This window comes from Lampetra fluviatilis, chromosome 18 (genome assembly GCF_964198595.1).
Source record: "Lampetra fluviatilis chromosome 18, kcLamFluv1.1, whole genome shotgun sequence".
Lineage (NCBI taxonomy): Eukaryota > Metazoa > Chordata > Hyperoartia > Petromyzontiformes > Petromyzontidae > Lampetra > Lampetra fluviatilis.
In genome coordinates, this window is record NC_136292.1 from 2,145,185 (window position 1) to 2,169,609 (window position 24,425).

A 24,425-nucleotide genomic window follows, 5' to 3' on the forward strand; every position below is an offset into this window, starting at 1 on the left:
CGCGTTGCCGGCCGCCGCCGCCTGCACCAGGGCGCTGTCGCCCCAGCGGTCCTCGAGCGCCGGGTCGGCTCCTCGCCCCAGCAGCAGCTCGACGAGAGCGGCGCTGGCCGCGGCGTCGGGCAGCAGCGCGGCGAGCATGAGCGGCGTGTGGCCCTCGGGACCGCGCGCGTTCACGGGTCGCCCGTCCAGGGCGTCCAGGACGAAGCGCGCCGCGCGCACCTGGCCCCGGCGCGTGGCGTCCGCAAGCGCACGGGCACCCGCCGTCTCCTCGTCCGACGGGACGGCTGCCCGCCACGGCCGTCGCTTCATGCTCCTTTCGGCCGGCGCACGCGAGGAGTGTGTGGTGGCTGTGGTGGTGGCTGTGGTGGTTGTGGTTGTTGAGCGGTTAGAGCGCTGCTCGACGAACCCGGCGGGCGACCCGAGTTTGATTTGTCGCTCACGGCCAACGGCAGTGAGGATTATCTGAAGTGGTCATCGGCCTCCCCCTAGGTCGACTCAGCCTCAAATGAGTCCACGGTGCGGTCTCATCACCACGGAGGAGACAAAGACGGACGGGCGTGGTGTTGGCCACCCACCCCCTCGTGTGCCGTGCCGGCCTTCATAGGTGCTCGCTAACAGCGCTTGCCCCTACAGTCTGTTACAGGTCTTTGTCCTTGGTGTTGCTTCCACTGATGATGGTGATGATACTTGTGGTAGGTTTATGAAGGCGACTTGTGTACTAAAGCCGGCTGATAATTATTCTGTTGTGGGCGTCGATCGTTGAATACGATTGCGCTGAAATCTATGAGTGGTGCTGGTCGTTAATATTGCTTCGACTGACTGGCGATGATAATGATGGCGATATTAGTAGGATAGTCTCTTGAACAGAGTTGTGTACAGATACTGTATTGATAGAATTCAATTGATAATTACGAGCCCATTATTATTATTAGAAGGCTAGTGGTAGACTGGTTATGAAGGCCATCAAGTGGAGTATAGTCTATTCGGTTTATTAGAGTTGTGCCTTATAATTAGTTCTAAATTGTAGTGTTCAAATTTGTATAATCAATTTATAATAGTCGAAGAGTAGTATTAATCGTATTCAGATGATGATTGTTATTGGTCGTGTACTCGTAGCAGACAAACGCTAGTACTAAGCTAATCGGATGCTAATTATTGAGGGTGGTGTTGTCAGACTAGCATAAGTATTGTAGCGATGTGCACTTACTGCTAATTGTATTTATAATTAAATTATTATGAAATGACCATTCGTTGTATACCGGTAGTATTAGTCCACGTTCGCAATGCTACTCATACGACACGACTGCTAATTGTAATTATATTTTCAGGATATTATTCATCTGCTGCTGCTCATTCGGTTTTTCTGCTGTGGCTGGTAATTCCAAAGACCGTCCTTACTGAACTACTGTCAGCACTATTATAGCATTAACTAATTCGGTAATTTGTATGAATGACGCTACATAGATTGAAACATATAAAACTATGATTTTTAAAATGAGAATTAAACTACAATAAGTGTCCGTCTGTTGTAATTGCTAACGCCAACGTATGTTATGCCGATCGTTCTTAGATTACGATTTCTGTTATTAATAATCCACTGCTGCTAATCTGCTATTGCTTGTAATTACAATATTATCTTATTTATTTATTTTGTAGACTATCATTAATGATTTGCATGTCTTAAACTAATTGTGTGTTCAAACACTTCTGTTGATTTCGTACAGAGATTGCCGGTTACAACAATTGTAGTTGTTGTGGTTGTGGAGGTGTTGTTAGGTAACTGTCTGTTTCCCTGTCGTTCCACTCTACAAAATAGGGCATTATTGTTTTTGTTTTCTCTTGCCGAGTTTTGTCGAGTTGCTAACCAATTAATCTTACCCTGCAACTGACTGCGATTCTGTGATAATTCTGCACCCTCGCTAATTCTTGCACCTGTGCCAACTATATCCTTCAAATTACTCGTTATAGCTGCATGGACTTAATACATTCTGCCTTCCGATTAAAATAATATATATCGTATTGTTTGAAAAAAAAATCACCACCACATTGGTTATTAACACTGCCGTATAAAAACGTTTCGGGGCAAGGGCCCTTAAATGTTCCTATACGTATTTCGTCGATTATCTTGATTTGAAGCTTTCGTGACTGCAGGAATCCATACGCTTTGGTTCTTTCGGTAAAGTCACGTAGGTAGAAATAAAATAAAAAAGATAAAAATGAAACAAAAAGCTTTCCTGACCGCATAGACGCGCGTTCGCGAGCCCAATAAATGGAGAAGCAGTCGTGTTGGCGCCCAGACGCGCCTCCTCTTGTGTGGAGGGAGCCGTCTTCGCTCGCCGTGGCTGCTCTGCTCTCTCTCGAGGCGCTTTATATTCGCCACGGTTCGGCTGCCACCCACAGGAGGTACCGTATTGCCCGGATCAAAAGACGCATCCCACCCCGCCACCTCGACCTTGCTGTATCTTAATGTAAACAAGGTTGGGCGTGTGTTTATTTCTCACGTCGTCTCCCTTCGCCCTGCTCCGTAGGAGATTCGTGGGTTTTGTTCCCGACTCTCACGATGCCTGTTGGATGTTTGGAGTTCGCGTGTTCTCTCTCTCTCTCTCCCCGTGGTTCGCGTGTTCTCTCTCTCTCCCCGTGGTTGCGTGGATTTTATTTCCGTGTCCTCCGAATTAGCCCCCCACATTTAGAAACATGCGTTTAGTTTAATTGGTTGCGACTACACATCCCCACGTGTGATGGTGGTGATATCAGCCACTTCGATGCGCTATCACGCGTGGCCAGGTCGCCTCTGAAAAAGAGCTTATAGCCCAGTGGGTTTCATCTGGTAGATTAAAATTCAAATCAAGACTAGAATAAAATTGTTTAGTGTATGTGTGTGTGTGCGACTCGATTTGTATAACTTTATTGATGCCGGTCACAAGTTTAGGATGCATCTTACTTTCCGGAGCATCTTATGATCCACAGAATACGGCAATAGCGGATAAAGCGCTTGACGACCAACGCACATACACTACAGAGACAAAAGATACCCTCTGGACACTTGTAAGACTGTCAGGACCAGTGGTTATTAGCGAGCATGTATTAAGACTGGCATGCCCCGGCTGCCTTTGTTTCCCCAGTCCTGGTGTTTTTACACACGGCACCAGGGACTCGTGTAAGGCTGAGCCGACCTAGGAGAGGCCAAGAACCGGTTTACGTATTCACCACTGTTATTGGTTATAAGCCGAGTTCATAGGGGAGCGTGCTAACCACACGCACACTGCACGCACACATATACACACAAATGCATAGGCAGTTTGTTTATTGGCTCCTGAATTGTAATGTCAAACATTTCCTTGGCGTTATTACTGAAATGTTAATTGCCCCGTGATTTTAGATAATCGCCGTTGTAATTTGCATGCCAAGAACATGTTTTTTGACGAGTTACTCCACAACCAACGTGTATTGAGTGCAAATGCAATATACATAAATATTATAGCTATTTGTCATATTACTCCATCTTCACGATTATTTAAGCGAATAAACTCGGCTCAGTGTAGTTATTCTTTGTAACAGACAACCTTGTCAAAAACTCGCGGTGTTTGGAAAAAAAATCCCGTATGAATTCCATAGAGAAAGTCTTTGTCCAGTGTAGCTCCTCAGATCGTGATATATAGTAACATATCCAAGTTGAAATCAATGTCAAATGTCAGCTCTTGCTTCTTTACACTTGGCAGGTAATTGATAAACGTTTTTCATAATTTTGGGGGTTTTTTCCCTCTCTCTCCATGATTGTACTATCGGCGTCACGTGTCACGAGACGTAGAATCAGTTTGGATGTCTCGCAGAGAAATGCAACTCCCCCATTCGTGCTCGAGAACAGCCCACGGCAGTGGGTATCACGGAACTACCTCTGAGAGCCCTTCAGGTGACCTCTGTCTGCACACTAGAGGGCAGCACTCTGACACACGCTCTTCTACCCAGAGTTGGGCTCGCAGCAAGTGCAGTCGAACCCATTCTCGTTTTAATCCTCAGACCTGGAACGTCTCCGAATTAAGTGCCGAACTAAATTTATTATAATGGGGTTATTGTTGTGTTCAGACACTGGTGACCGGGCTGAGATCATAAACCGACAACATTCTGGATTTGACGTTTTCGTGACTGCAAGGATTCATACTCTTTGTTTGTTTCGGTACGGTTCCATCTGAAGACGGAAGCTTGTGTTGCCTCCGAAACGTCGTGATTTAATTTATTTACATGTTTTACCTACGTGACTTTACCGAAAAAACCAAAGAGTATAAACCAACAACACTTGAAAAGTCAGTTTAGCAATACAGCTGCCTGGATTCTAACCAAGATTCTCACTGGTGCCAGTTCAGCGTTCTCGCCGAAGAGCCACCTGGTCTGCGATTATTGTTTAAAGACAGGGCGCACCTTCAAGCCATAATTACATATCACGAAGATTGTCCCTAAATCTTGTCCCAAAATAATGCATGCAACAAGCCACATGATACTCGTTCACGTTCAATTTAAATCGGACTCCAGTACTATTAAACATGATCTATGCCTCGAGTTTCCTGGCTGGCTGCTGCCTGGGCTCCTGTCCACCCCAACAATAATTCAATTGTTAGTTGCAACGAGCATTTGCTACTGAAACTTACTGGACATCTGTGAAAAAGAGCTGTATAGCTCATCGGATCCCTCCAGTATCAAATAAATGTTCTGATTCTGAGCGTAACAGGAATATCCGTGCAACAAATACACATTTTACTGAAGCAAAGGAATACGTTTGGAAGACTCCTAATAAATAGCGACACCGAAAGAGTGACAAATAGGGAATACTGACACATTTAATTTAAAATTGCTGTAAATGTGAAATGTGTGCTCGTATTCATGTCATTATATTTCCAGAATAGTTTTTTTTTTATCCTAGAGAATATACACAAACAAAAACTCACCACACGTATTAATTTGCCATTTTATTACGTTAAAAAGCGGATTAATTTCAGTGCACCGAGCACGGAAGGATTGTGAGAAGTGATGCCAATTACAACGGTCTCTTGTTTTCCATTGCAGAGCCACGGGTTCTCCTCTACCAGTACATTTGGATAATTTGTTTTATTTAAAGCCCTTTGTTAATCCACTACCGGGCTAAGGCCTCCTCCATGTTAATCTCGGCGGTTGTTTGGCCATGCTTCGCCACGCTGGTCAATGCGGTGAAGGCGGGAGGAGGACGATTGGGACCAGGACAGGTTCAGATATCACTCACCACTGATGTTGACCGTGGTCGTGAATCGAAATTAATGAATTGATGTATTTTGTATCTTAACAAAAGCAATAGCCCATTGATACAACACAGTTTCTACATTTATTGCTTGTGAATAAAACGAACATAACAGCAGAACAATAATGAACGTGCACGACTTTAGTGAGTATTTAAATAGATCAGCCAACGCAGAAACTGAATAAGTAAAGACATCGTCTGCAAGGCATCGGTCTGCATTGAGTTTAGTGCCGTCTTCTGCACTGCGGCGATGCATCAAAGTAGCGGGGGGTGGGGAGGGGGGTGGATGATTTGAGATAAACGTCGCCTATATTTAATGAGATCTCACCAAGGGAAGGCTGCAATCTATCTGTCGCCGCCGACGCTGAATATCCGGTCGGTGTGGGCGGGCACGGCACGGCCGCAAAGATTGACAATTATACGACTGGAGCTCCGTTTGTTTGTAACAATGGTACAGCCCGGCTTGTCGCGGGGCTGCTCACGATGCAGTCGACTGCACCCCCGATGCACTTTGAAGCTAAACATGTCGCCGTGTTGTAAGGAGAATTCATTGTTTGGCCGCCTGGGAGTCAATTCTGACAATTCCACGTCTCTTTGCAGAAACGAATTGGGCCACCGACTTATCCACACTCGGGGCACTAAATCCACACTGGTGCGCGTGGCCAAGTATTGTCCAACAAACCTCGTGACCGACGGGGCATGGAGAGGCCAACAGTGAATGGCATTATTATTAAAGTACCGCATTAGTATCATTATCGAGATGTATTTTTAAACATTCGTCCTTTATAAATGGCAGTGAACGGTTCCTATGTTTTGTACACTCAGTATTAACTTTCAATATTTAACTCGGACTTCTATCCGTATCGGCCAGGGGTCGGCAACAAAATAACAAGGTGAGCCACTTTTTGTTCGAATACGGTAAAAAAAACCCCGTAATGTTTCAAGAAACGCAATTCACGTGGCAAATGCGAGAAGGTGGGTCCTTAATAAATAACGTCACAAGTCCTTAAAGAGCTACAGGTTGCCGACCCCTGATATAGGCAAAAAAAAAACCTTTGAAGCTTGTCCGTACCAACTTTAGCTTAAATATCAAGCGAAACAAACGTGCGGCTGTAATTAATTCTATTAGCCACAGGCAGCATCAAGGATATATCCCGCGCCCACTCCCACCGTCACCACACGCTGCACCTCAAGTGTTGCATAGACACAAATCATTAATTAGCTCTCGCCGATCGCAACCGGTCTCGGGCACCGGTCGCCGGGCTAGTTTGTGCATTCATCGTCGTGTTTGTGTGTTGAGAATGACAAAGGCAGGGACCCCAAGGATTAGGCCGATTCGAGTGTGGGGGGGGGGTGGAGATCTTTCTCTTGCTCGGCTTCGCTGCTAACGCTCGCGGGTGTACAGAGCGACCGGCATAATGAAGAAGACACCCACACGCAGCGTTTTGCCCAGCGCGCACGTGCAATGCACGCGGCACATAAATAATGACAGATCATGCGGACAGCATCGCGCGTAAACACGGTGTGCACGCCAGCTCATCTTCAACAACAACAACAACATCATCATCGTAATCATCATCATCTACATCATTGTACAGGGTAGACCAGACCTGATATCGCAGTGATCCCCATTAAATTATCTTAAACGTCATATTGTTTAAAGTAAGGTTTATTTTTTAAAGAAATGAATATGCAAAGGAAAACAATGTTAGGGGTAAATTAAGTGGGTGTTACAAGATATCTGGACCACACTGTACAGATGGGATGCAGCTGTGGTTTAATAGGTGAGCACACTGGTTTGCAATCTAGAAAAACCGCCGGTTATATCCTATCTGCCAGCATGGCAGTGAAAACAATTGTCAAGTACCTTGAATCATACTCGTTGGTTCTTTCGGTAAAGTCACGTAAATGAAAAATAATAAAAATAAAATGAAAATAACTAAATTCATTTTTTTTTTCATCTACGCGACTTTACCGAAAGAACCAAAGAGTATGGATCCTTGCAGTCACGAAAACTTCAAACCTTGAATCATCCCCGCCTCTGTCCACCGAGTACTATAAATGGGTACCACCACAGTTAGTCGACCTGCGATTAACGTGTGGGGACTACGACCTCTTCCAAGACATCTGGCCTGCCAGGAAGCGTCGGCTAAAATAACATCGAGCGGAGACTTTTCCGGCGTGAACAAGACGTTGCAGGGCTGCACCTTTATCCGATTGTACAGCAGCATCATGGATACGCGGCGTGGCCAGATATGGCGCTGCTGAGTGATGGGTACCTCCTCGTCGCGCGTGGATTTTCTCCAGGCACTTCGATTTTCTTCCACCAGTCAAGCACACAATCGAATTGGCCACAGATCTCATCGTAGCAGGAACCTCCTGAAAAAATGAAAGCGTCTTTGCGACTCAGTGTTTCTCGCCTGGGTCAAACGTTTGCATTATGTTAAACTTGTATTAAACATGAATCGCGTTACAATATAATACACACAGGGGGGGGGGAGTCTGGATGAAGGCTTCGCTGTTCCGTTTAACCGCAGAGCATGACGAACTCCCGACGTGCGCACCACTGACGAATGCCAAGTCCCGTTGATCCGTCACGAGGAACACACCATGGCCCCTTGTTTTGTTTTGTCTTCACCTATCGCTCATGGCCTTCCTGGCGGCGATGATGATTACGGTGGAAACACGCGTGTCACGCGATAATAGCTGGATGACTTGAGCCTGCAGCGCAAGCGTGTTGGGAATAACCCTCCTTACAATCAGGTCTTTTAATTACAATTTTTAATTGCGATGATTCATATTGCAAAAACGTTAGCCCCCGCCATGGTGCCTATGCGCGACTGTGATCCCCCACCGTGGAGGCGAGGGTCAATGGATCGCACAAACGTTGCGACACCTCGTTGCCGTGGCCGTCGAGGTTCACCGCACCTATAATCGGACTTGCCAAGGAGAATTCTGTGCCGCAAATGTGACCTCAAACTTTTCTACTTTATCTGTATGGGATAGGGTGTTGCCACCCCCCCACCCTCCTATGCGTGGGGTATCTCTGGGTACTGTAGTTTCCTCCCACGTTAATGGAGTTGGCCAAAGCATATCTATGTAGGGCCACAGAACTTGGGCCAATTGTTGGCGCCGGTTCTGGCCGCCTTCACGATTGCTTGTGGTTTCGCGCGCCTCTGAATCTACGAAAACTTGTGCAGCGAGTTAAACATTTTAAACTTTAACTTTTTATTTATTTAACGAGCTTCACTGACGCAGTTTCTGCAGTCCGAGAAAGTCGCAATTATTGTAAGGAGCCCTGCACATTCCCTCATTGTACTAAGTAGCATTGCCACATCAGCCTTGCTTATCGCTGTTGATTAGACAATAAACACACTCATCCTTCTTCGCTTATCCTTCAAAATACCCGGTGATTAATGATGAAAGGGTGAGGTTGAGAACACATAATGTTCAGAGAGCAGTCCATTTATCTTCGTCGTTGCGAAGTAATGTACCTGGGTCATGCAGATGGCAGTGAGCCTGGTAAGTGCCATCAAAGCCTCCAGCACCTGCGGCTGCTGGACAGCGACTTAATGAAAGAGCTCGCCTTTTGACGGTAATTGCATCTCGGTGAACTTACCCGTATGGAATCGGATTACACGCCAACATAGCCATTTAAAATCCTGCTACAGGTTGTCAAATTCAACCCTTAGCGCTCACGTTTCATCTATTTTTAGTTGAATTCATCCATTGCACTATTGTTATCATTGGTATTGGCGCCCCCCAACCACAGCCTGCGGCGGCCCCCAACAGACTGGTCAAGTAAATCCTTACGATCCACTCGCACAGCGTGCGGTGGGCCTTCATCCAGCAGTGGATTTAAGCACCAAAAAAACTCGAGTACTAATGTAATGGACAGAGCACGGCTCTCCCTCAGGGCAGCAGTGGACGGAGCACGGCTCTGCCTCACTCTCACTCACCCGTCTCTTCTGAGCTGCATGCGATTGTGTGCGAGTGAGTGTGAGTGAGCTGTGTGTGTGAGTGAGCCGTGTGTGAGTGGATCGACCGTCAGCTTTCCGTGGCTGCGTCTCCGGCGCTGTGGCCGTGATGTTGCTGATTCTCGGGCCTCCGAGGTGCGGGGCACACCACAACACGAAGTGGACAGCTCGCGGTCACGTGATGCACTTCAACCAATCCGGGGCGTTAATCACAGTCACAGAATGACAGAAGGACAGATCTGGGCTATTATATATGTGTATTTGGAGTCGAGCTCATGACACGAATACGTTTTCTATTCGGAGTTTGTGTGTAGGAAGGTCTCTAAAACATGATGTCATAGAACTACTTATAAGTTCACATTCATAAGTTTATTTTTTCCACAATAGACGATTCATATATTAAATGTCTTACTCTTAGGTTTTTTCGGTAAAGTCACGTAGGTAAAATTAAATAATAAAAATAATAGAAATAATAATAGAAATAAAAGAATAAATCACGACGTTTCGGAGGCAACACAAGTCTCCGTCATCAGGTGGGACCGTCACAGCTAAATTTACTGTATCAATGTTTTTCGCACGGCAATTATACATTGTAATGCTCAAAATTGCTTTTAATAAACCAAATTCAACGTTTTTCTTGCAGTCATTGGAACTGCTTTTTGTGTTTATTGTCCTCTCCCACTCCCCCACCCTCCGTTTAGCACGGTTGGCTATGTACGATGCAAAATTCAACACACACACGTACCCATCATCATCAACACGCTGCATTTAAGACGCCAGTACCCAAATCCGAACTCTGGGTCTCAGCAATGCCGACTCATTGCTCTGACCACCTCTCACCACCTCTCCCAATGGAAACGTGTTGAAGTACAGCACACATGTTACGACCGTTATATATGTTGGACGTTCATGATAACAAGTAATGTTATATCAGTGTAGTTAAACAGTTAAAAAAAAATGTTACAATTTTCAAAATGTTAACAGATTTTATAACATAAAATCCCGAGCAACAATTGTCCATCTTACCTTCCAGAGTTTTGTTTGCATTGCTCGCAGGTGAAACGAGGTGACCAGGATTTGTCTTGATTCCCGACAGGCATGCCGAAATACGCCTTGTAGGGCCTCACACATCTTAGCAGATGCTTCCACAGAGTACTTTTTCGCTCTTGTCTTGATAAATTGGCCGCAGACATAGCAAAATGCGTCTGCCGGATGCTTGCAGCCTCATGATGCCATCTCAGAAAAATGAAGATATGTATCCACTTAGGCAGCTGGGGAACTAAACTGAACTGGTGGGCTTAAGGCACCTGTATTTATACTACTATTTATATTAGGTAAAGTTCTAGAATGTTCTAGAAGTTACTCCAATTTACTCTGCACTGAATCTATCTGGAATGTTCTGGAAAATAGGTAAATTTCAAAATATCATTGTCCTGGCCACAAAGGCAAAGTTTGTGGGGAATAATAGCCATTTTCTGTACTTTTGAGGCATAAGCAATTCGGAAATAACACTGACTACCCAGGAACAAAAAAAATATTATACAGTTATTATTCTGATCCTGAGGTGACATTCTCCAAATCGACCACGTGGCGGCAATGTTTTCTATCTTTAGTGGCGTTAAAACCCATGAGGAAACTATCGCGCTTTGCACGTTAGGGGGCAGCCTTGCATCATTAATGCGAGCGGATGAAATGAGATGCACTAAAGTGATATGCTGCAGGTAAGAACGTCTTTATCGACACAGGAAAGCCTCACGAGTCTCAAGACGCCTTTTCATGATGCTGTTGCACTGGCATGTTTGTCCAATGCCATTAATACGTTTTTGGAATGTGATAGGTAATCATACAACGTAGCCCAAGCAATCCCAGGTGTATGATCCAGGGGCTACACGGACAACATTTCGTACAGATGCATTTATGAGTTTTTTGTTGCACTGTTCATCTCCTGGTCACCTCGCAATGACGAATTGTCCCAGGGCAGACTCTCATACAAATGCTGCACTCACCCGGCCCAAGCCCTGCGGAGCTTCCAAGTATCAGACGGAATGGAAGGGCGCGTTCTGGGTTGGTTTGATCGTGGGTGAAACATAAATAAGCACTTCGGGGATCCTGCTGACGGCACGTCATCGGATTCCGCAACTGTGGGGGGAGACAGATGTCTGTATTACGCTTTCAACGAAGATGAATGGTCTCATGCATTCTCTCCGCCCGTCTGTCTATAAGCAAGCATTCTCGAAAAGATTATCCAATAGCAATAAAACCGGCCAAATTCATCCAAGGCTACTTAAACTGAACTTTTTATTATTATTTTATTTGACCAGGTAATGTCTACTGAGCTATACAGCCCTTTTTCAGAAGCGAACTGGCGATCACAAATGATAGCTCAACGAAGTGGCTCATCGTGTGGAAATGTATAGCAGCCAAATACTCTAAACGCATGTTTATTGTAAATGTGGAAGGAAAAACCGGAGGAGCCGAACAAAAATCCACGCGACCACGGGGAGAGAGACACACAAACTCCAAATATACAGTCAGCGTCGGGATCGGGATCGAACCCACGACCTCCTGCATACCTGGCGAGGTAGCTAACGTCTCGCCACCTCGAACTGAGCGCCTAGCCCTAGAACTACCATCATTATTCTGAACGAACCGACCACTTTGGACAAACCTCATGCTGGAAAGCATTCAAGAAAACCATGCATACGCACATTTTTTCTCCCTTTGTTTGTTTCCCGAGTTAACAACTTCATGGCATGCGCATGTAGTGTGGAGGGGCGATGTGTAAATGTTTGACTGACTTAATCCAGGTTTGACGAGCGGTAAGACTGCATAGGCGAGGAGGCGAGGGAGACGTGGAAATGCTAACACATCCAGGGTGAATGTATAGCAAATAGCATGCCAAATCATAACTCCGAGACATATAATGAAAACAATCGTAAACACTGTATATCAGCGCGTATGACTTCCAGAGACGATCGCACATTCTAAAGATGTTCAAGAAAGCCTCGAAAGTCGAAAATTGGCAACAATATAAAAATCGTAAAACCAACATTTTTACAACGTGGGCCACTCAAAACTACGCGTTTTTTCTATTTGAACAGGCTCAGACTAAAGTGTTACATTGCTCTCATTCTCGTGTTGTGTTACGCGACCTCCATCAGTGAATCCAGAGTCATTTGCTCCCCGCGGAGTGTGAGGCTCAAGTCAGTATGAAGGGGGCCATATTCCACCCCCCACCATCTCCCCCATCGGTGAGCAGCATTATATAATCCAGTGCACATCCACGGAAACATCTACTGGAGTACTCAGGGGGGGACCCTTACGCATGTGAGTTCACTGTTTCCACGAAGCGTTCCAAATGCTTGAGCGGTGTCAGTCCTGCACGTGAGCTGTAACAACACAAACACAGGAGGCACGGAGATCTCGTCCCCCCCATTCGTTTTCCTTCGCTAACTAGACCGCACTCCCTCATGCTCACCCAGACGACAAAAAATCACCGGTTTCTTGTCTGACAGACTGTTGGGGCAGGTGTTGTTAGCGAGCACCTATTAAGGGCGGCACGGCAAGCGTAACGGTGGGTGATGTCGTCAGCAGACTCGGCACCCACGCCAGGACGTCTTTGTCTCCCCCAAGTGCCAGTGTAGGGAGACATCACTCCCAGCGTCCTCGTTTACGACTGAGACGACGACCTGGGGAAGCTCTAGGATGAGGCACGATCACCACTCGCCACTGATGGTGTCCGTGGGCCGAGGGGGTGGGGGTTTGAGAAATGTGAGAAATGTGACGTCACGTAAAAATGCGCAACTTTAAATAAATATAGACAACACGTTCTACTTAATTAAATATACTTTTTAATACATGTTTTCTCCTACAACATCAGAGTGCAGCGCCACATTAAATACGCACTACAATGACAATAGTTTAAAGCGATTTGAAGCATGTTTTATTTTCAAAATGGAAATATGGTTTTGGGGGGGGGGCAGAGCTTTGTGACGTCATATTTTAGGGGGGTCTGACTTTTTGTGACGCCGTGTGACGAGGGGGGGGGGTCAAAAATCTTCCAAAATCGCGTGACGTCATTTATGGACGGCCCCTTAACATCAGGCGTATTTTGTTTTAACTCAAGAGGCCAGGGCGAGTGTCGTTTGCAAGAGTGAAGTTGGTCTCTAAAATGACAAAAAACAAAGAAACACAAACGCAAAGTTGAGCAACGGAATAAAGCAATCGGATACCAAAAAAACCCACCGTGTCACACGGGGAATGGAAAATCGTGCGAAAAATATTGCTACGTTATAAATCAAAGCTTAATATCACCACATTCCCTGCAGCGCAACACTGAATGTGAAATTCCGACATTCGCTGCTAATCTGGAGTCGAACGGAGTCCGTCTGGTCCGTGGCGCAGTGTTTATCCTAACACGTGCAGATACAAAAACAAAGATCCCCCGTGTAGCCTACACAGACAGTCGAGGCAAGTGCTGCTTGCGAGCAGTGCGCACGAGGGGGCGGTTTGGTCAGAGCCACACCCGGCCACCTTTGTCTTCCGAGTGGATGATGGCTTCACACCGCACCAGATACTCATTTAAGACTGAGTCAACCTAGGGGGGAGACGCAACATTGGTTCAGACATTCCTCACTCGCGTTGGTCGTGGCCGGAAAGCGATCCCGGGTCTCGAGAGACGTGGCGCAGTGCGCTGACCACTGCACCACCGCTCCTCAATATAACATAACAAGGATAAAGATTTCCACCTTAGAGCCTTTAACTGACTATTGTGCCAAGTGCTGTTAGCGAGCACCTATGAAGGCCGGCACGGCATACAAGGGGGTTGGGTTTCCAACACCACGCCCGGTCCGCCTTTGTCTCCCAGTACCGATGTTTACACAGCGCAACGGGTACTCATTTAAGGCCGAGTCGACCTAGGGAAGGTCCCAGAACTGGTTCTGCTATTCGCCGCTGTTATTGGTCGTTTGCGGGAATCGAACTCAAGGCGCCGGGGTTCATAGCGCAGTGCGCTAACCACCGCGCCACCGCTCACCACATTCAATAAAACTCACAGACACACCACCCCCATCCACACAACAGCTCCTGACGTTCGCGTGTGTGAATTCATTTGCCCCACTCCTCCAATCACCCCCAGGGAGCCAGCGAGCCGGGGCTGCAGAGAGAGAGACACTCCCACGCTGCTCCCCCTCCCTCCACGACTGCTGGCCCGTGAGTGTGCGTGGTGTGGGTAGAATGCGCGCGTGTGTGTGAGCGAGTGGGTGAGTAGGGGGAGGTGGCCGAGGCTGTGTCTGTGTGTGGAGCTCGTATGACCAACTCCCCTACCCCCACTTTTTTTTTACACGAGCGTAGCACACAAGGCACACACCACCACCACCGCCGCAACGAAACCACCGCCCCTCGCCTCCAACCCAACCCCCTTTGTGTGCGTGTGTGCTAGAGAAAAGAGGAGGGGAGAGAGAGAGAGAGGAGCTGAGCAGCGCCTACACTATCGACTGTAACCGCAGTTTAGCGGAACGGGAGCAAACGCAGCGGAGAGAGAAAGAGCGAGAGGAGGAGGAGACGCAAGCAAAGTCATCATCATCATCAGTGCCATTTCGCTCTCTGCTGCTCCAACAGCACAAGCGCATTCCGCCGGAGACGGATAAGCAGCAGCAGCAGTTGGGACGGGAACAGCCGTGCGGTGAAAGTTGAAGTCAATTTTGGTCCTTCAAAGCCCTCCGGTGAGTTTTGTTTTAGACACTTTTGGTGAGCGAGTTACATTTTTGGGTGGATATTATGATTAGCCAAAATATGTGTGTGTGTGATGAATATTGCGGTCTTACGAACTCCAGTTAAAGAGAAAAACCGTAATGAGCTGCGAAGCCATTGTGTGGCTGTGTCATCTCTAAAAGTTACTTTGCGAGTTGTGGCTTTAACTTTACGCGGAGTTAAATGGACAAGTGCCCCGTTCGCAGTCGATAGCAATTGTTGCGCGCGGGTGCTTGGCGGATTGGATCGGCCACCTGAAACTTTTTTTCCCTTTCGGCGTAACATCATTGTTGTACCCTGCAAAGAGGTGCGCCTCGGTTGTGATGTTTCTCAGCTCCCGAGGGTGGCTTTTCAGATCCGCCGTGATGATTGCTGGTGGCTTTGACGCACAACGGCTGCAGGGCCGAGGCCCCTGCAGCCATTTCGTGAAGTGCGGGGTTGTGTGCGTGCGTTTGGAGCAGAGAGCGAGCGAAAGAAGAGCCGAGTGGAGTTGCGATGTTTTCGGACGGAAAGGAAATAATGGAACACTGTTGATAAAATAATATTTGCACAAGGTCCTCTCTCCCCTCCCAATCGCACGTTTACCTTTGTGTGAATAGGTGTGTGTGTGTCTCTTGGGATAGTGCACGGTTTGCACGTGCTATCGGAATAATCCAGCGACTACTTTCGCTGCATGTGTCTTTCCCAAACGCTGGGACGCACCAAAGAGTGGGTTGCCTCGAACGTAGCCACGTGTACACATTCTGGCCCAAACACATGCCCGGCAGAGGAAGGATGTGCGGGGGGGGGGTGGGATTAAACGCCCATTGTGGCATAAAAATGGAGCTTGCCAAAAACCTTCTACCTAATTAACTGAACACAAAAACTCCGTTTGCAAGAAGGGGGAGGTTGGTTGGGGGGGGGGGTGCTACTTCGAGTTGTGTAGGTGAATTGTGAATGGCAGGATGGTTTCTTGGTATTCTCTACTTTTGCGTACACGTGCATACGTAGATAACACGCGTGCGTGAATGTGTGTGTGTGGTTGATTTAGCTCGGTCAGGAACAAGGTGGTGCTGTACTCAAAACATCCTTTGAGCAACAACGTTTGACCCACGGTGGTTCGGAGTTTTAGCGGCAGTGTCGTTTTCCCACGGATAAATCGCGTTTCGAGCGAAGCATGTGAATGTGGTGGTGTGTGTGGTTGTTGTGAGCTCCTCCGGCAGGCAAGGCTGCGTTGGCTGGGTCATGTAGCCCGCATGCCCAGCCACCGCATGCCTAAACAGCTTTTGTTCGGCCGGATCGAGGGGGCTAAACGGGCGCGGCACGGGCTAGAGAAGAGATGGAGTGATGTGGTACAGGAGGATGTGGAGCTGAGTGGACTTGCCGATGACTGGTACCAGCGGTGTCAAGATCGGCCTCTGTGGAGGAGGCTCGTGAAGGACGCTACTGGGCAGTTGGAGGCAGTCGCCCTCCAACAACAACGGAGGGCGGAGGAGCGACGCTCACAACAACGAGCGGAGCGCCGGGTGGCTAAAGCACAGCAAGTTGGTACAGTAGGGGGCACAGGTAGTGCATCAGCCAGTCATCTCGGTCATCCCGGTCAGTCGACCCGTGGCACCTGGGTCTGCCCCGTGACCTCCTGCCAGCGGGCGTTCGACACTTCACGTGGCCTCAAGGTGCACATGGCCTGGCACAAGCGTCGTGGTGACGTCACCGCCACTTAGTGGCGAATGGCGGTTGTTGTTGTTGTGGTTGTTGTTAAACCATCATCGCAGTTTCTGCCTCTGCTCGTGTTGTGTAACGGAGCCCTGCAATTTTTTTTTCGAATTTGGAAAATATTCGCAAATTAACGCTTTGATTTGGCTGGCAAGTCGGAGTGTGTGCTCATTATTACGTGTATTTTTTTTAGTTTGTCCTTCCCCCGCACCTCCGATAAGCACGGTTGGCTACGTACGGTGCGAAATAAGTTCAACATACGTACCCACATGCCTTGTTATACAACACTGCACATAATGTTGCACACTTTATTGACACAACGTTCTTTGGCATTGAGGGGGCTTCCTTGTGTTGTCATTGTTTTATATGCGGTCAATATTCTATTGTTAGACAAAAGAACCCTGCCCTACTGAGCAAAACATTCTGTGAAGGGAGATGGATGATTTTACAGGAAGTTGAGTCCACTCTAGATATTGCTTTACCGTTATCCAAATCGAATGCCAGGGTAGCGAAGAGAGGAATCTGTCGAGATGTTAATTTGTACCCAAGCTGCCTTGCAGAGACCACCGGACCACAATTAATAACCCATGCAATTCATCTTGACGCATGTAACACGCATGTAACACGCATGTAACAAGAACAATGGGCAGCCTTGGACGGGGCAGCGTGACAACAGCACGTGACATTATTGATACTGATTTAAAGCTTTCGTGACTGCAGGGATTCATATTCTTGGTTCTTTCGGTAAAGTAGAAGGGAAATAGTTTAATTTTATTTTATCATTTCCCTTCTACGTGTCTTTACCGAAAGAACGAATAATATTATTAATAATATTCAGTGTGCCTCTCACACAGACCTGCACTATACTCTACAGCATGAGTTTACCGAGCGTCTTAAACAAGCGACTGCATCTCAACACTCTGTGCAGAAACACTACGCGTTTATTTCACGGTGATGAAGAGCCAGTCGGTCCATAGGCAGCGAGGGGGTGGGGGGGGGCTAACTCTGAACCTGAACTTGAACATGGGCAAGGGAGTTTTTTGACAGCGACGCATGACCGCAGCCACCGTGATTACTTCAGAGCAACCGCGAAACATCGGGGACCGATCGACGTTGTTGAGTGTAACTCGTTCTGCCCTTCCCTTTTGCAGCACCATCAGCAATGACGCAGCCAGCGATTGAGGGCATACGCATGCCGGACGGGCACTATGCCGACGGCACGTGGGAACTGCGCATCCTGGTCACGGACCTGCAGCAGGAGGTGATGATGCGCGTCACCGGGGAGCTGCACATTGGCGGAGTGATGCTGCGGCTGGTGGAGCGTCTGGGTACGTCGTCGTCGTGGTGCAAGTCGGCCGTCATTGCCCCGTGCTTGGGGTTAGGGATGGGCTATTGGAATATTTAAGCAATCGGTTGCCTATAGCGATTATGATCGGTTCGATTCGACGACTCATCGGATAACATGGAAATACAGTAGTTGGTGGGTGGGGGTGTAAATCACCTCTGCCCCCATGTGTGTTGCTGGACGGGAGGTGATGGGCGGGGCTTGGTGACATCATCTGTATCCCCCCCCCCTCCCACCCAGTCAGGCTTGATTTGGCTTGAAGGGGTGGCTGCCATTTTTCAAGGAGCCAGAGCAATCGACTCCAAAATAAACATCGGATGATTATTTTTCGTCCACTAGTTGGGTTTATTGACTCATCATCCCCGGTTTAGTTTATTATTTGTGTTTGGAGCTCGAGTTCGGCAGTCACGAGTGTCCGTTAGTTTGCTACGTGTCCATTAAGAAGTATGAGAAATAAATGCTTATTCTATTCAACATTTATTCATTTTAGTTAAGTGACTTTCAGTTTTCCAAAACAAAATTGGGCCTCTAACAGCCATAAGTGACGTAGTTCTATGCTGTGATTTAGACAGTTTATTTTATTACAGAAGTTCCTTTTGTGGAATTTGTCATTCGTTGCTTATTTTGACTTAAAATGTATTCACTGCGTTCGAAATGCATTTTTGTCACAATATATAAAGACTGCTAATATTCTTGTCCTGTTCACGGATTTGATCACGTTATGGAAGGACGTATACACTTGTATCAATCATTGATTTTATAATATTTTTTTAATTGATAAAACAGCACTTATTCGAGAAAAGAAGTTAATTATAAACCCAGTAAGTAAATTATATTAGTATTAATCCTTGATGCATGCGAGTGGCTTGTGCCATGGCTCACTATTTTAGGCTGAGTATCTCCAAAGGAGGTTCTCACTTTGGTCATAGGACAAGAACCCCGAGCTTAATAATTTCAGCAGTATGGATGATTAAAGATTACTGCCGAGACACACACGAAGTGCTCAATTAACGTGTTGGCAGAAAGGCAAGGCCCACCAAATTTCCAGTGGAATTATAACCAGATTAGCTGAAAAATAGTGGCAATTTGGCCATTTATCTGCCAGTTTTTGGTGGAAACATCCTTCGTACCAACACATGACCCAAGCACTGAGTGTCTATGCCAGACACATCAAGGATGCTTCCGAGAAATATCATTATAATAACGTGAAAGCATAACCTGGGTCCCTCCCCGCATAACAGGAATGTTGCCGTGGTGGTGCACCTATAGTGAACTGTTCCCATGCTTGAGACCGACAATGTTGATGTCACCCTCCAGCGACCGTAATTTCAACATCTCAGCTGCCACTTACATCTCGCGTCGTCGCCTTCTAACGGTGACGTTTTCTGTCGCGATTTGTCGACGCTGTAAAAGCAGCGCATTGGCGCATCTCCACCGTGGGTCTGCGCCACGTTCACCCGTCGGAGTGATGCGCAGAGCACGTGACGCGCACGGTTCATTTGTCAATCCGAGCTGAAGGTCACACAGTGGCCGCTCGGTCCTAGCAGGTAGTGTGCAATTGTCCGTGACATTAGTAGCCACATCCATGCTCGGTCACCGGGTTATAAACCCCAGGCGTGTTTGTGGTCGAGTCTGTAGAGTGCACATTGTTTTGCGGTTGATGCTATCGTTTCATTCATTCATTCGTTGTTCATGCTCAAGGTTTCTCGGCGTGCAATGTTCTTGAGGGCCATTAGCAAGCTGCTGTCAGGGGCCAGGAGACACCAATGGAACCTTGAGCATCTTGTGTTTATACGCTGTGCTAGAATTAATTAATAATGCACTCTAAAGTTTTGCTCGCTCCATGTGTAGAGGTTCATTTCGTGACACTGCATTTGGCAATGTACAAGGGATGATGCCCTTTAAACATGTCTCGCTGTTATAGTTACGCTTTGATCATCAACGCCGGAGGTACATGTCCTCCAGTGTTCATGTAACGGTGCTGCTTCGTGATTCAATTCAAGAATGGATAAAAAAAACGTTGGGCATTTCTTTTTTTATCTTATTTCTATGGTTTTGAAAAACAAAAATCCTATCTCATTTGTGCGCTTTAGTTTGCTTTATTAGCCTGAGCGTAACGTGAGCTTAATCACGTTTCACATAATTCGCATACATCTTAAATAACGGATTCCCGTGTGCACGAGTCGATCGATGAGTGTTTCGTAAGCGTGAAAAATGTATTCCCGATCGATGAATCAATGCGTCGTCACAGGCCTGGACAACAATTCGCGCACACCTGACGCTTCCCTGACCAACGCTGCAGCAGCTGTCTCGCTCGGACAGACACGAAACATTCCCATGCCGGTCCCGCTCGTACGGCCTGCCCCGTGCGAGTGCCACAAATGTCTTCTGGGAGATAGCCGCGCGGCATGCCTGATATGTCACTCCTAGTGTTGCGTGCTTCGCATTCTGCCAGCGCTTGCAAGGCTGTGTGGGCTCCGTGTTACAGGGGACACAATGGAAACATTCTACTGCTCTCGAGCCGTTTATAAAAGTGGCTTGAAAAAGATATTTTTTTTGGGGCGGGAACTGTGGGCGAGAGTGGCGCTCGCCCGGGAACAGTGGAACGGCTGTTGCGGGAGCCGGTGTGGGCTGCTGTAAACATCTGTGGCATGCGTCGCATGCGTTATGCAATTGATTGCCGGTGATGGGCGCACGATTTTTGGAACAAGTGTCACTTGTGTGGCCGCAGTTTTGAAAATTAAGCACCGTAAATTGCAATTTTTCCAACCCCCACTCACTCTTTAACGGTAATGTGTTTAAACTGGTATAGGTTAATCAAATAAGTTAAAGCGTCATAAAAACAAACATGGAAAAGGTTACATTGTAAAAAAAAAAGTAAGGCCCTCAGCCGTTAATACGTGACCTCGAATGGCTCTGACTGCACTAAGTGTTTAATGCGCTGTAGCGTACGGCTGTACAGTACTATACTTGCTCTCAGCACTGTGGTGCAGATGTGGTCAGTTTCGCTCTCATCGGTATTGGACAGTCACCAGTATTAGTGGAACAGAGTGAAGATTGCAGCCAGCGAACGTGGGCTTCTACTGTAATGCCTATGTTAAGCCCGTTTCCTTTGAACGCCATTGTGGCAAAGCTTTTACACAAATGAAACCGGCCCCACATACCGTGGTGAAACTGAATTGCCAAGGTAAACGTTGCCACTTTTTCCTTTCACCTACGGTGGAGCCATGACGCAAAACAAGCGTGCCTTTGTCGAAAACAAAAACGTCCGCGATAAATGGACGGAGAACTTTAAGCGTTCACGATGTTTCCCGTTTACCCAAATGACAGCGGTCGCTTGGGACCTGCGTGACGCCGCTTTGTGCCGTGGTTTTGGTGTTTGCCCGAGTTCCCGCGACGAGGCTGGTGTACGAGGCTGGTGTTGGCGACACGCTTGATGATGGGAGCGTCGTCGTCATCGCCGTCGTTGCTAAAAACTAAATTTTTGTGTCCCCGAGTCGCCGATTGGCAAGTCGCGTGTTTTAAGTCGAAGCTTGATGTCGGGCCTTGTTGTGATACAGACCAGCCGAGTTGAATTCAGTCCCTAATCGACCGATGTTATAAATCGTAACATGATGTCATTGCACAAAAGTCATGCTGCTATTCCGTACCACACGAAGCATCATTTACTGGGTGTCTTAGTTCACATTTTTGTATACACCTAAGTGACTCGTATTCAAATATAGGTTACATGGAAAATTGGTATGATGGAAGTTTTTTTCCAATACATATTTTCTAAATTTCTCACTAAATATTTGTTTTGGGTCACTGTTAATCTGGAGTAGGCATGTGACACTGTCAGCCACAGTTAAAGCGATGGTTATGATGGACAAGGTGTGCAGGGTGTGGAAATATTTTCCTGATTTCCAACCCAAACAGCATAAAACGGTGCATTTCCTTTATGTTTTGTCAATGAAATGCATTTATTTTTTAAGGCAAATGAAGCTGCACATGATGGATTCTGTCAAATCAAAGATCGTTCTAATTGGGGTCTATATACTGCAAAAAAACAAGCACATGATTCCATTGCAGAGCACAGAACCAAAAACGCCAAGCAGCTAGAAACAACCGGCACTTTTAAACGTGCAAAATCTAAAAGGTAACAATATTTCTTACATTGGACAAGGTTGTAAGAGCTTGACGTTGATGAAAATGGTAACCATGGCAGCAGCGATAGAAGAGTGATCAGGAGGCGACTGACCATCGGTGAGCGATCGACCAGAGTGATGCCAGTGAGGTGCTGGATCATTGATGAGAATCCCACTGCTCTCATCAGTCGGGTTCATTGAGTCACTTCTCCTCCTGAGGCTGGACAAAGCGGTGATCACACAGGCTAATGGAAAGGCGGATGACGATCACCTTTCTCCAAAGCCTTTTTGGAACGCCCAGCGATCGTCAAAACATTCTCACCGATGCCTTCGCCCCCTATCAGGTTCTCGTTTCTTCACAAGTTCCTTGCCATGTGACTGCCACGCAACTGAACAAATGACCTATTCATACGCCGAAGGACCTTTACAGTACAGTAATTATTTTCAAGTTTAAAAATGTGTTGCATCTGCGTTCAACTTGGGGGAACTCGGGGAAGGTTTGAAGAGGCCGCAGGGTTCTGTAAAAACAACTCTTTGATGGTCATTGATGTCAGATGGCAGGGTCCTGGCCCGCTATTCTGGCTAGCAAGGAAACTGTTTCTCCAGTCCTTGGCGTCACACCGTGTAAACTAATTCATCTTCTTTGTGCGCAACGAGAAGAGGTGATGTGGTCCGTGCGTTTCTCCGATCGTTGGCGTCCTGCGCGGCTTTCCGCTCACTAAACACACACAACTATACACACTGTACAGTGTTGAGGTATATGTTTGCTACGAGTTTTATTTTTTATTTTTCATGCAGTTAATTTAAAATTGAGTGATTCTAAATGACTTCACCAATCTGCACTGACCTGTGTGGTGAAGTATGGCCAAATAAACCCCCGTGACCCACCCGGGTCTTGAGGAGGCTCTCATCCAGCAGTGGATTAACTAAGGGCTGTACAGCACATTCTGAAGACTTAATAATGTTTCTAGTTTGGCTACGTAACTTAATGTCTCATCAATAAAAGTTAATCCAGTATATAATGCAAAAAACAGTTTGGTAACAAATGGCACTTTTGAACGCATTCAAACTTCTCTAATTGGCTCATGGGAGCTGCTCTTGGCCGAAACAATTATTTCCGTTGATCCGCGCTCTTCCCGCCAACTTATCTGCATGAAGATGCGGCGGAAAGAGAAATAATCGGATGGGTTGGTACTCTTATCTGCGGGGTTAGTGCTGATATAATTTGTGTGGCTAGAGTCAAAGGAAAGAGTTTTCACCGAATACTCGGATAAGCTGAAAGAAAGTCGACGAGAATGGCTGAAGAGAGGAAAATCGCATCGCAGGGACGACGCAAAACCATGGAAGCACCAGGGCCGAGACCAAGGAGGCAGGCCTAGGAAAGGCTGTGTTTACCCTTTCCTGTTCCAAGACGTCTGCAAGTTGCAGGGTGGGTGTCCCGCTCACCGCTGAATCTCGGAACGTGCAAGCAGTTCGCGTTCATTTTTATTTAGAGACATAGCTCCATTGTTTTTAAAAACATTGTGCTCACCGCAGAGAACTGTAGCAACACGACCGCACTATGACATCTGGCGCCAAACTGTGCCGCACACCCTCCCGCATGGCCTCATGGGAGCCTCGGTACATCTTCCAACTTGAAGACGTACTGATAAAGTGATTTTATTTTTTGTTTTTCTTCTGATTCCGTTCCGATGACATCTATTTACATCATCGGAATGGGAAAGGATTAAAATTGGTGAGCCAGGACATTTGTTATCATGAAGTAGCGAGCCGTGGATGTGAAGGACTGTGAAGTTGATGAGGTGGTCTTGGACATAAATGAGTGGAGAAAGAGGTTCAAGAAGGCAGATCCTCCGCAGTCCACGATCTCTAGACCAGATATTTCACTTGTCGGTGACCGCCTGGGGTGGCGTAACTTTAGTGGGAAGAATTTTCTGAGCGTGGCCAGACAACGGTGAATTATGTCAAATCAGAAACAATAGTTGCATGCAGGAAAGCTGTGCGTTTCAACACAAACGCCTTCGGGAAATGCTGATGGCGTTTTGCGCATGCGCGATGGCTGCGTGCGTTTTTTGCGTCTTGTTTGAGAGTTGGTGAATCGTGTTTTGGTAACCGTTCGTAACGAGTGGGCCGCCAAACGATTCGCTGCCATCGGCCGTTTTACAACTTTGCATGGGCACCAATTGCTGCTCTCTGGTCCATGGACGGTCCATGAGTGGTGAGTAATGCCAGGAAGACGAAGATGTGCAGTGATGGTGGATGAT

At 47.0% G+C, this 24,425-nt stretch overlaps 2 protein-coding genes across 6 annotated transcripts in view; one reads left to right on the forward strand and one right to left on the reverse strand.

The window, feature by feature from the left end:
- LOC144937270 (ankyrin repeat domain-containing protein 63-like) lies at positions 1 to 788 on the reverse strand (the record flags this gene model as incomplete). Its single annotated transcript, XM_078864679.1, has 1 exon — positions 1 to 788. A coding segment is annotated over exon 1 (309 nt), but the record flags the coding sequence as incomplete, so codon positions are not given.
- Positions 789 to 14,366: 13,578 nt separating this feature from the next.
- LOC144937079 (fermitin family homolog 2-like) overlaps positions 14,367 to 24,425 on the forward strand; it is a 60,754-nt gene continuing 50,695 nt past the window's right edge. Inside the window, exons 1-3 of one of the 5 annotated variants that reach the window (XM_078864327.1) lie at positions 14,367 to 14,454; positions 14,684 to 14,966; positions 17,841 to 18,017. In XM_078864327.1, the coding sequence (XP_078720453.1) occupies positions 17,852 to 18,017 (166 nt within the window). In that variant the 5' untranslated portion in view covers positions 14,367 to 14,454; positions 14,684 to 14,966; positions 17,841 to 17,851. Of the gene's footprint in view, positions 14,455 to 14,532; positions 14,967 to 17,840; positions 18,018 to 24,425 lie in introns of those variants that run through there. The other 4 variants (XM_078864330.1, XM_078864328.1, XM_078864326.1 and 1 more) reach the window with 4 other exon arrangements.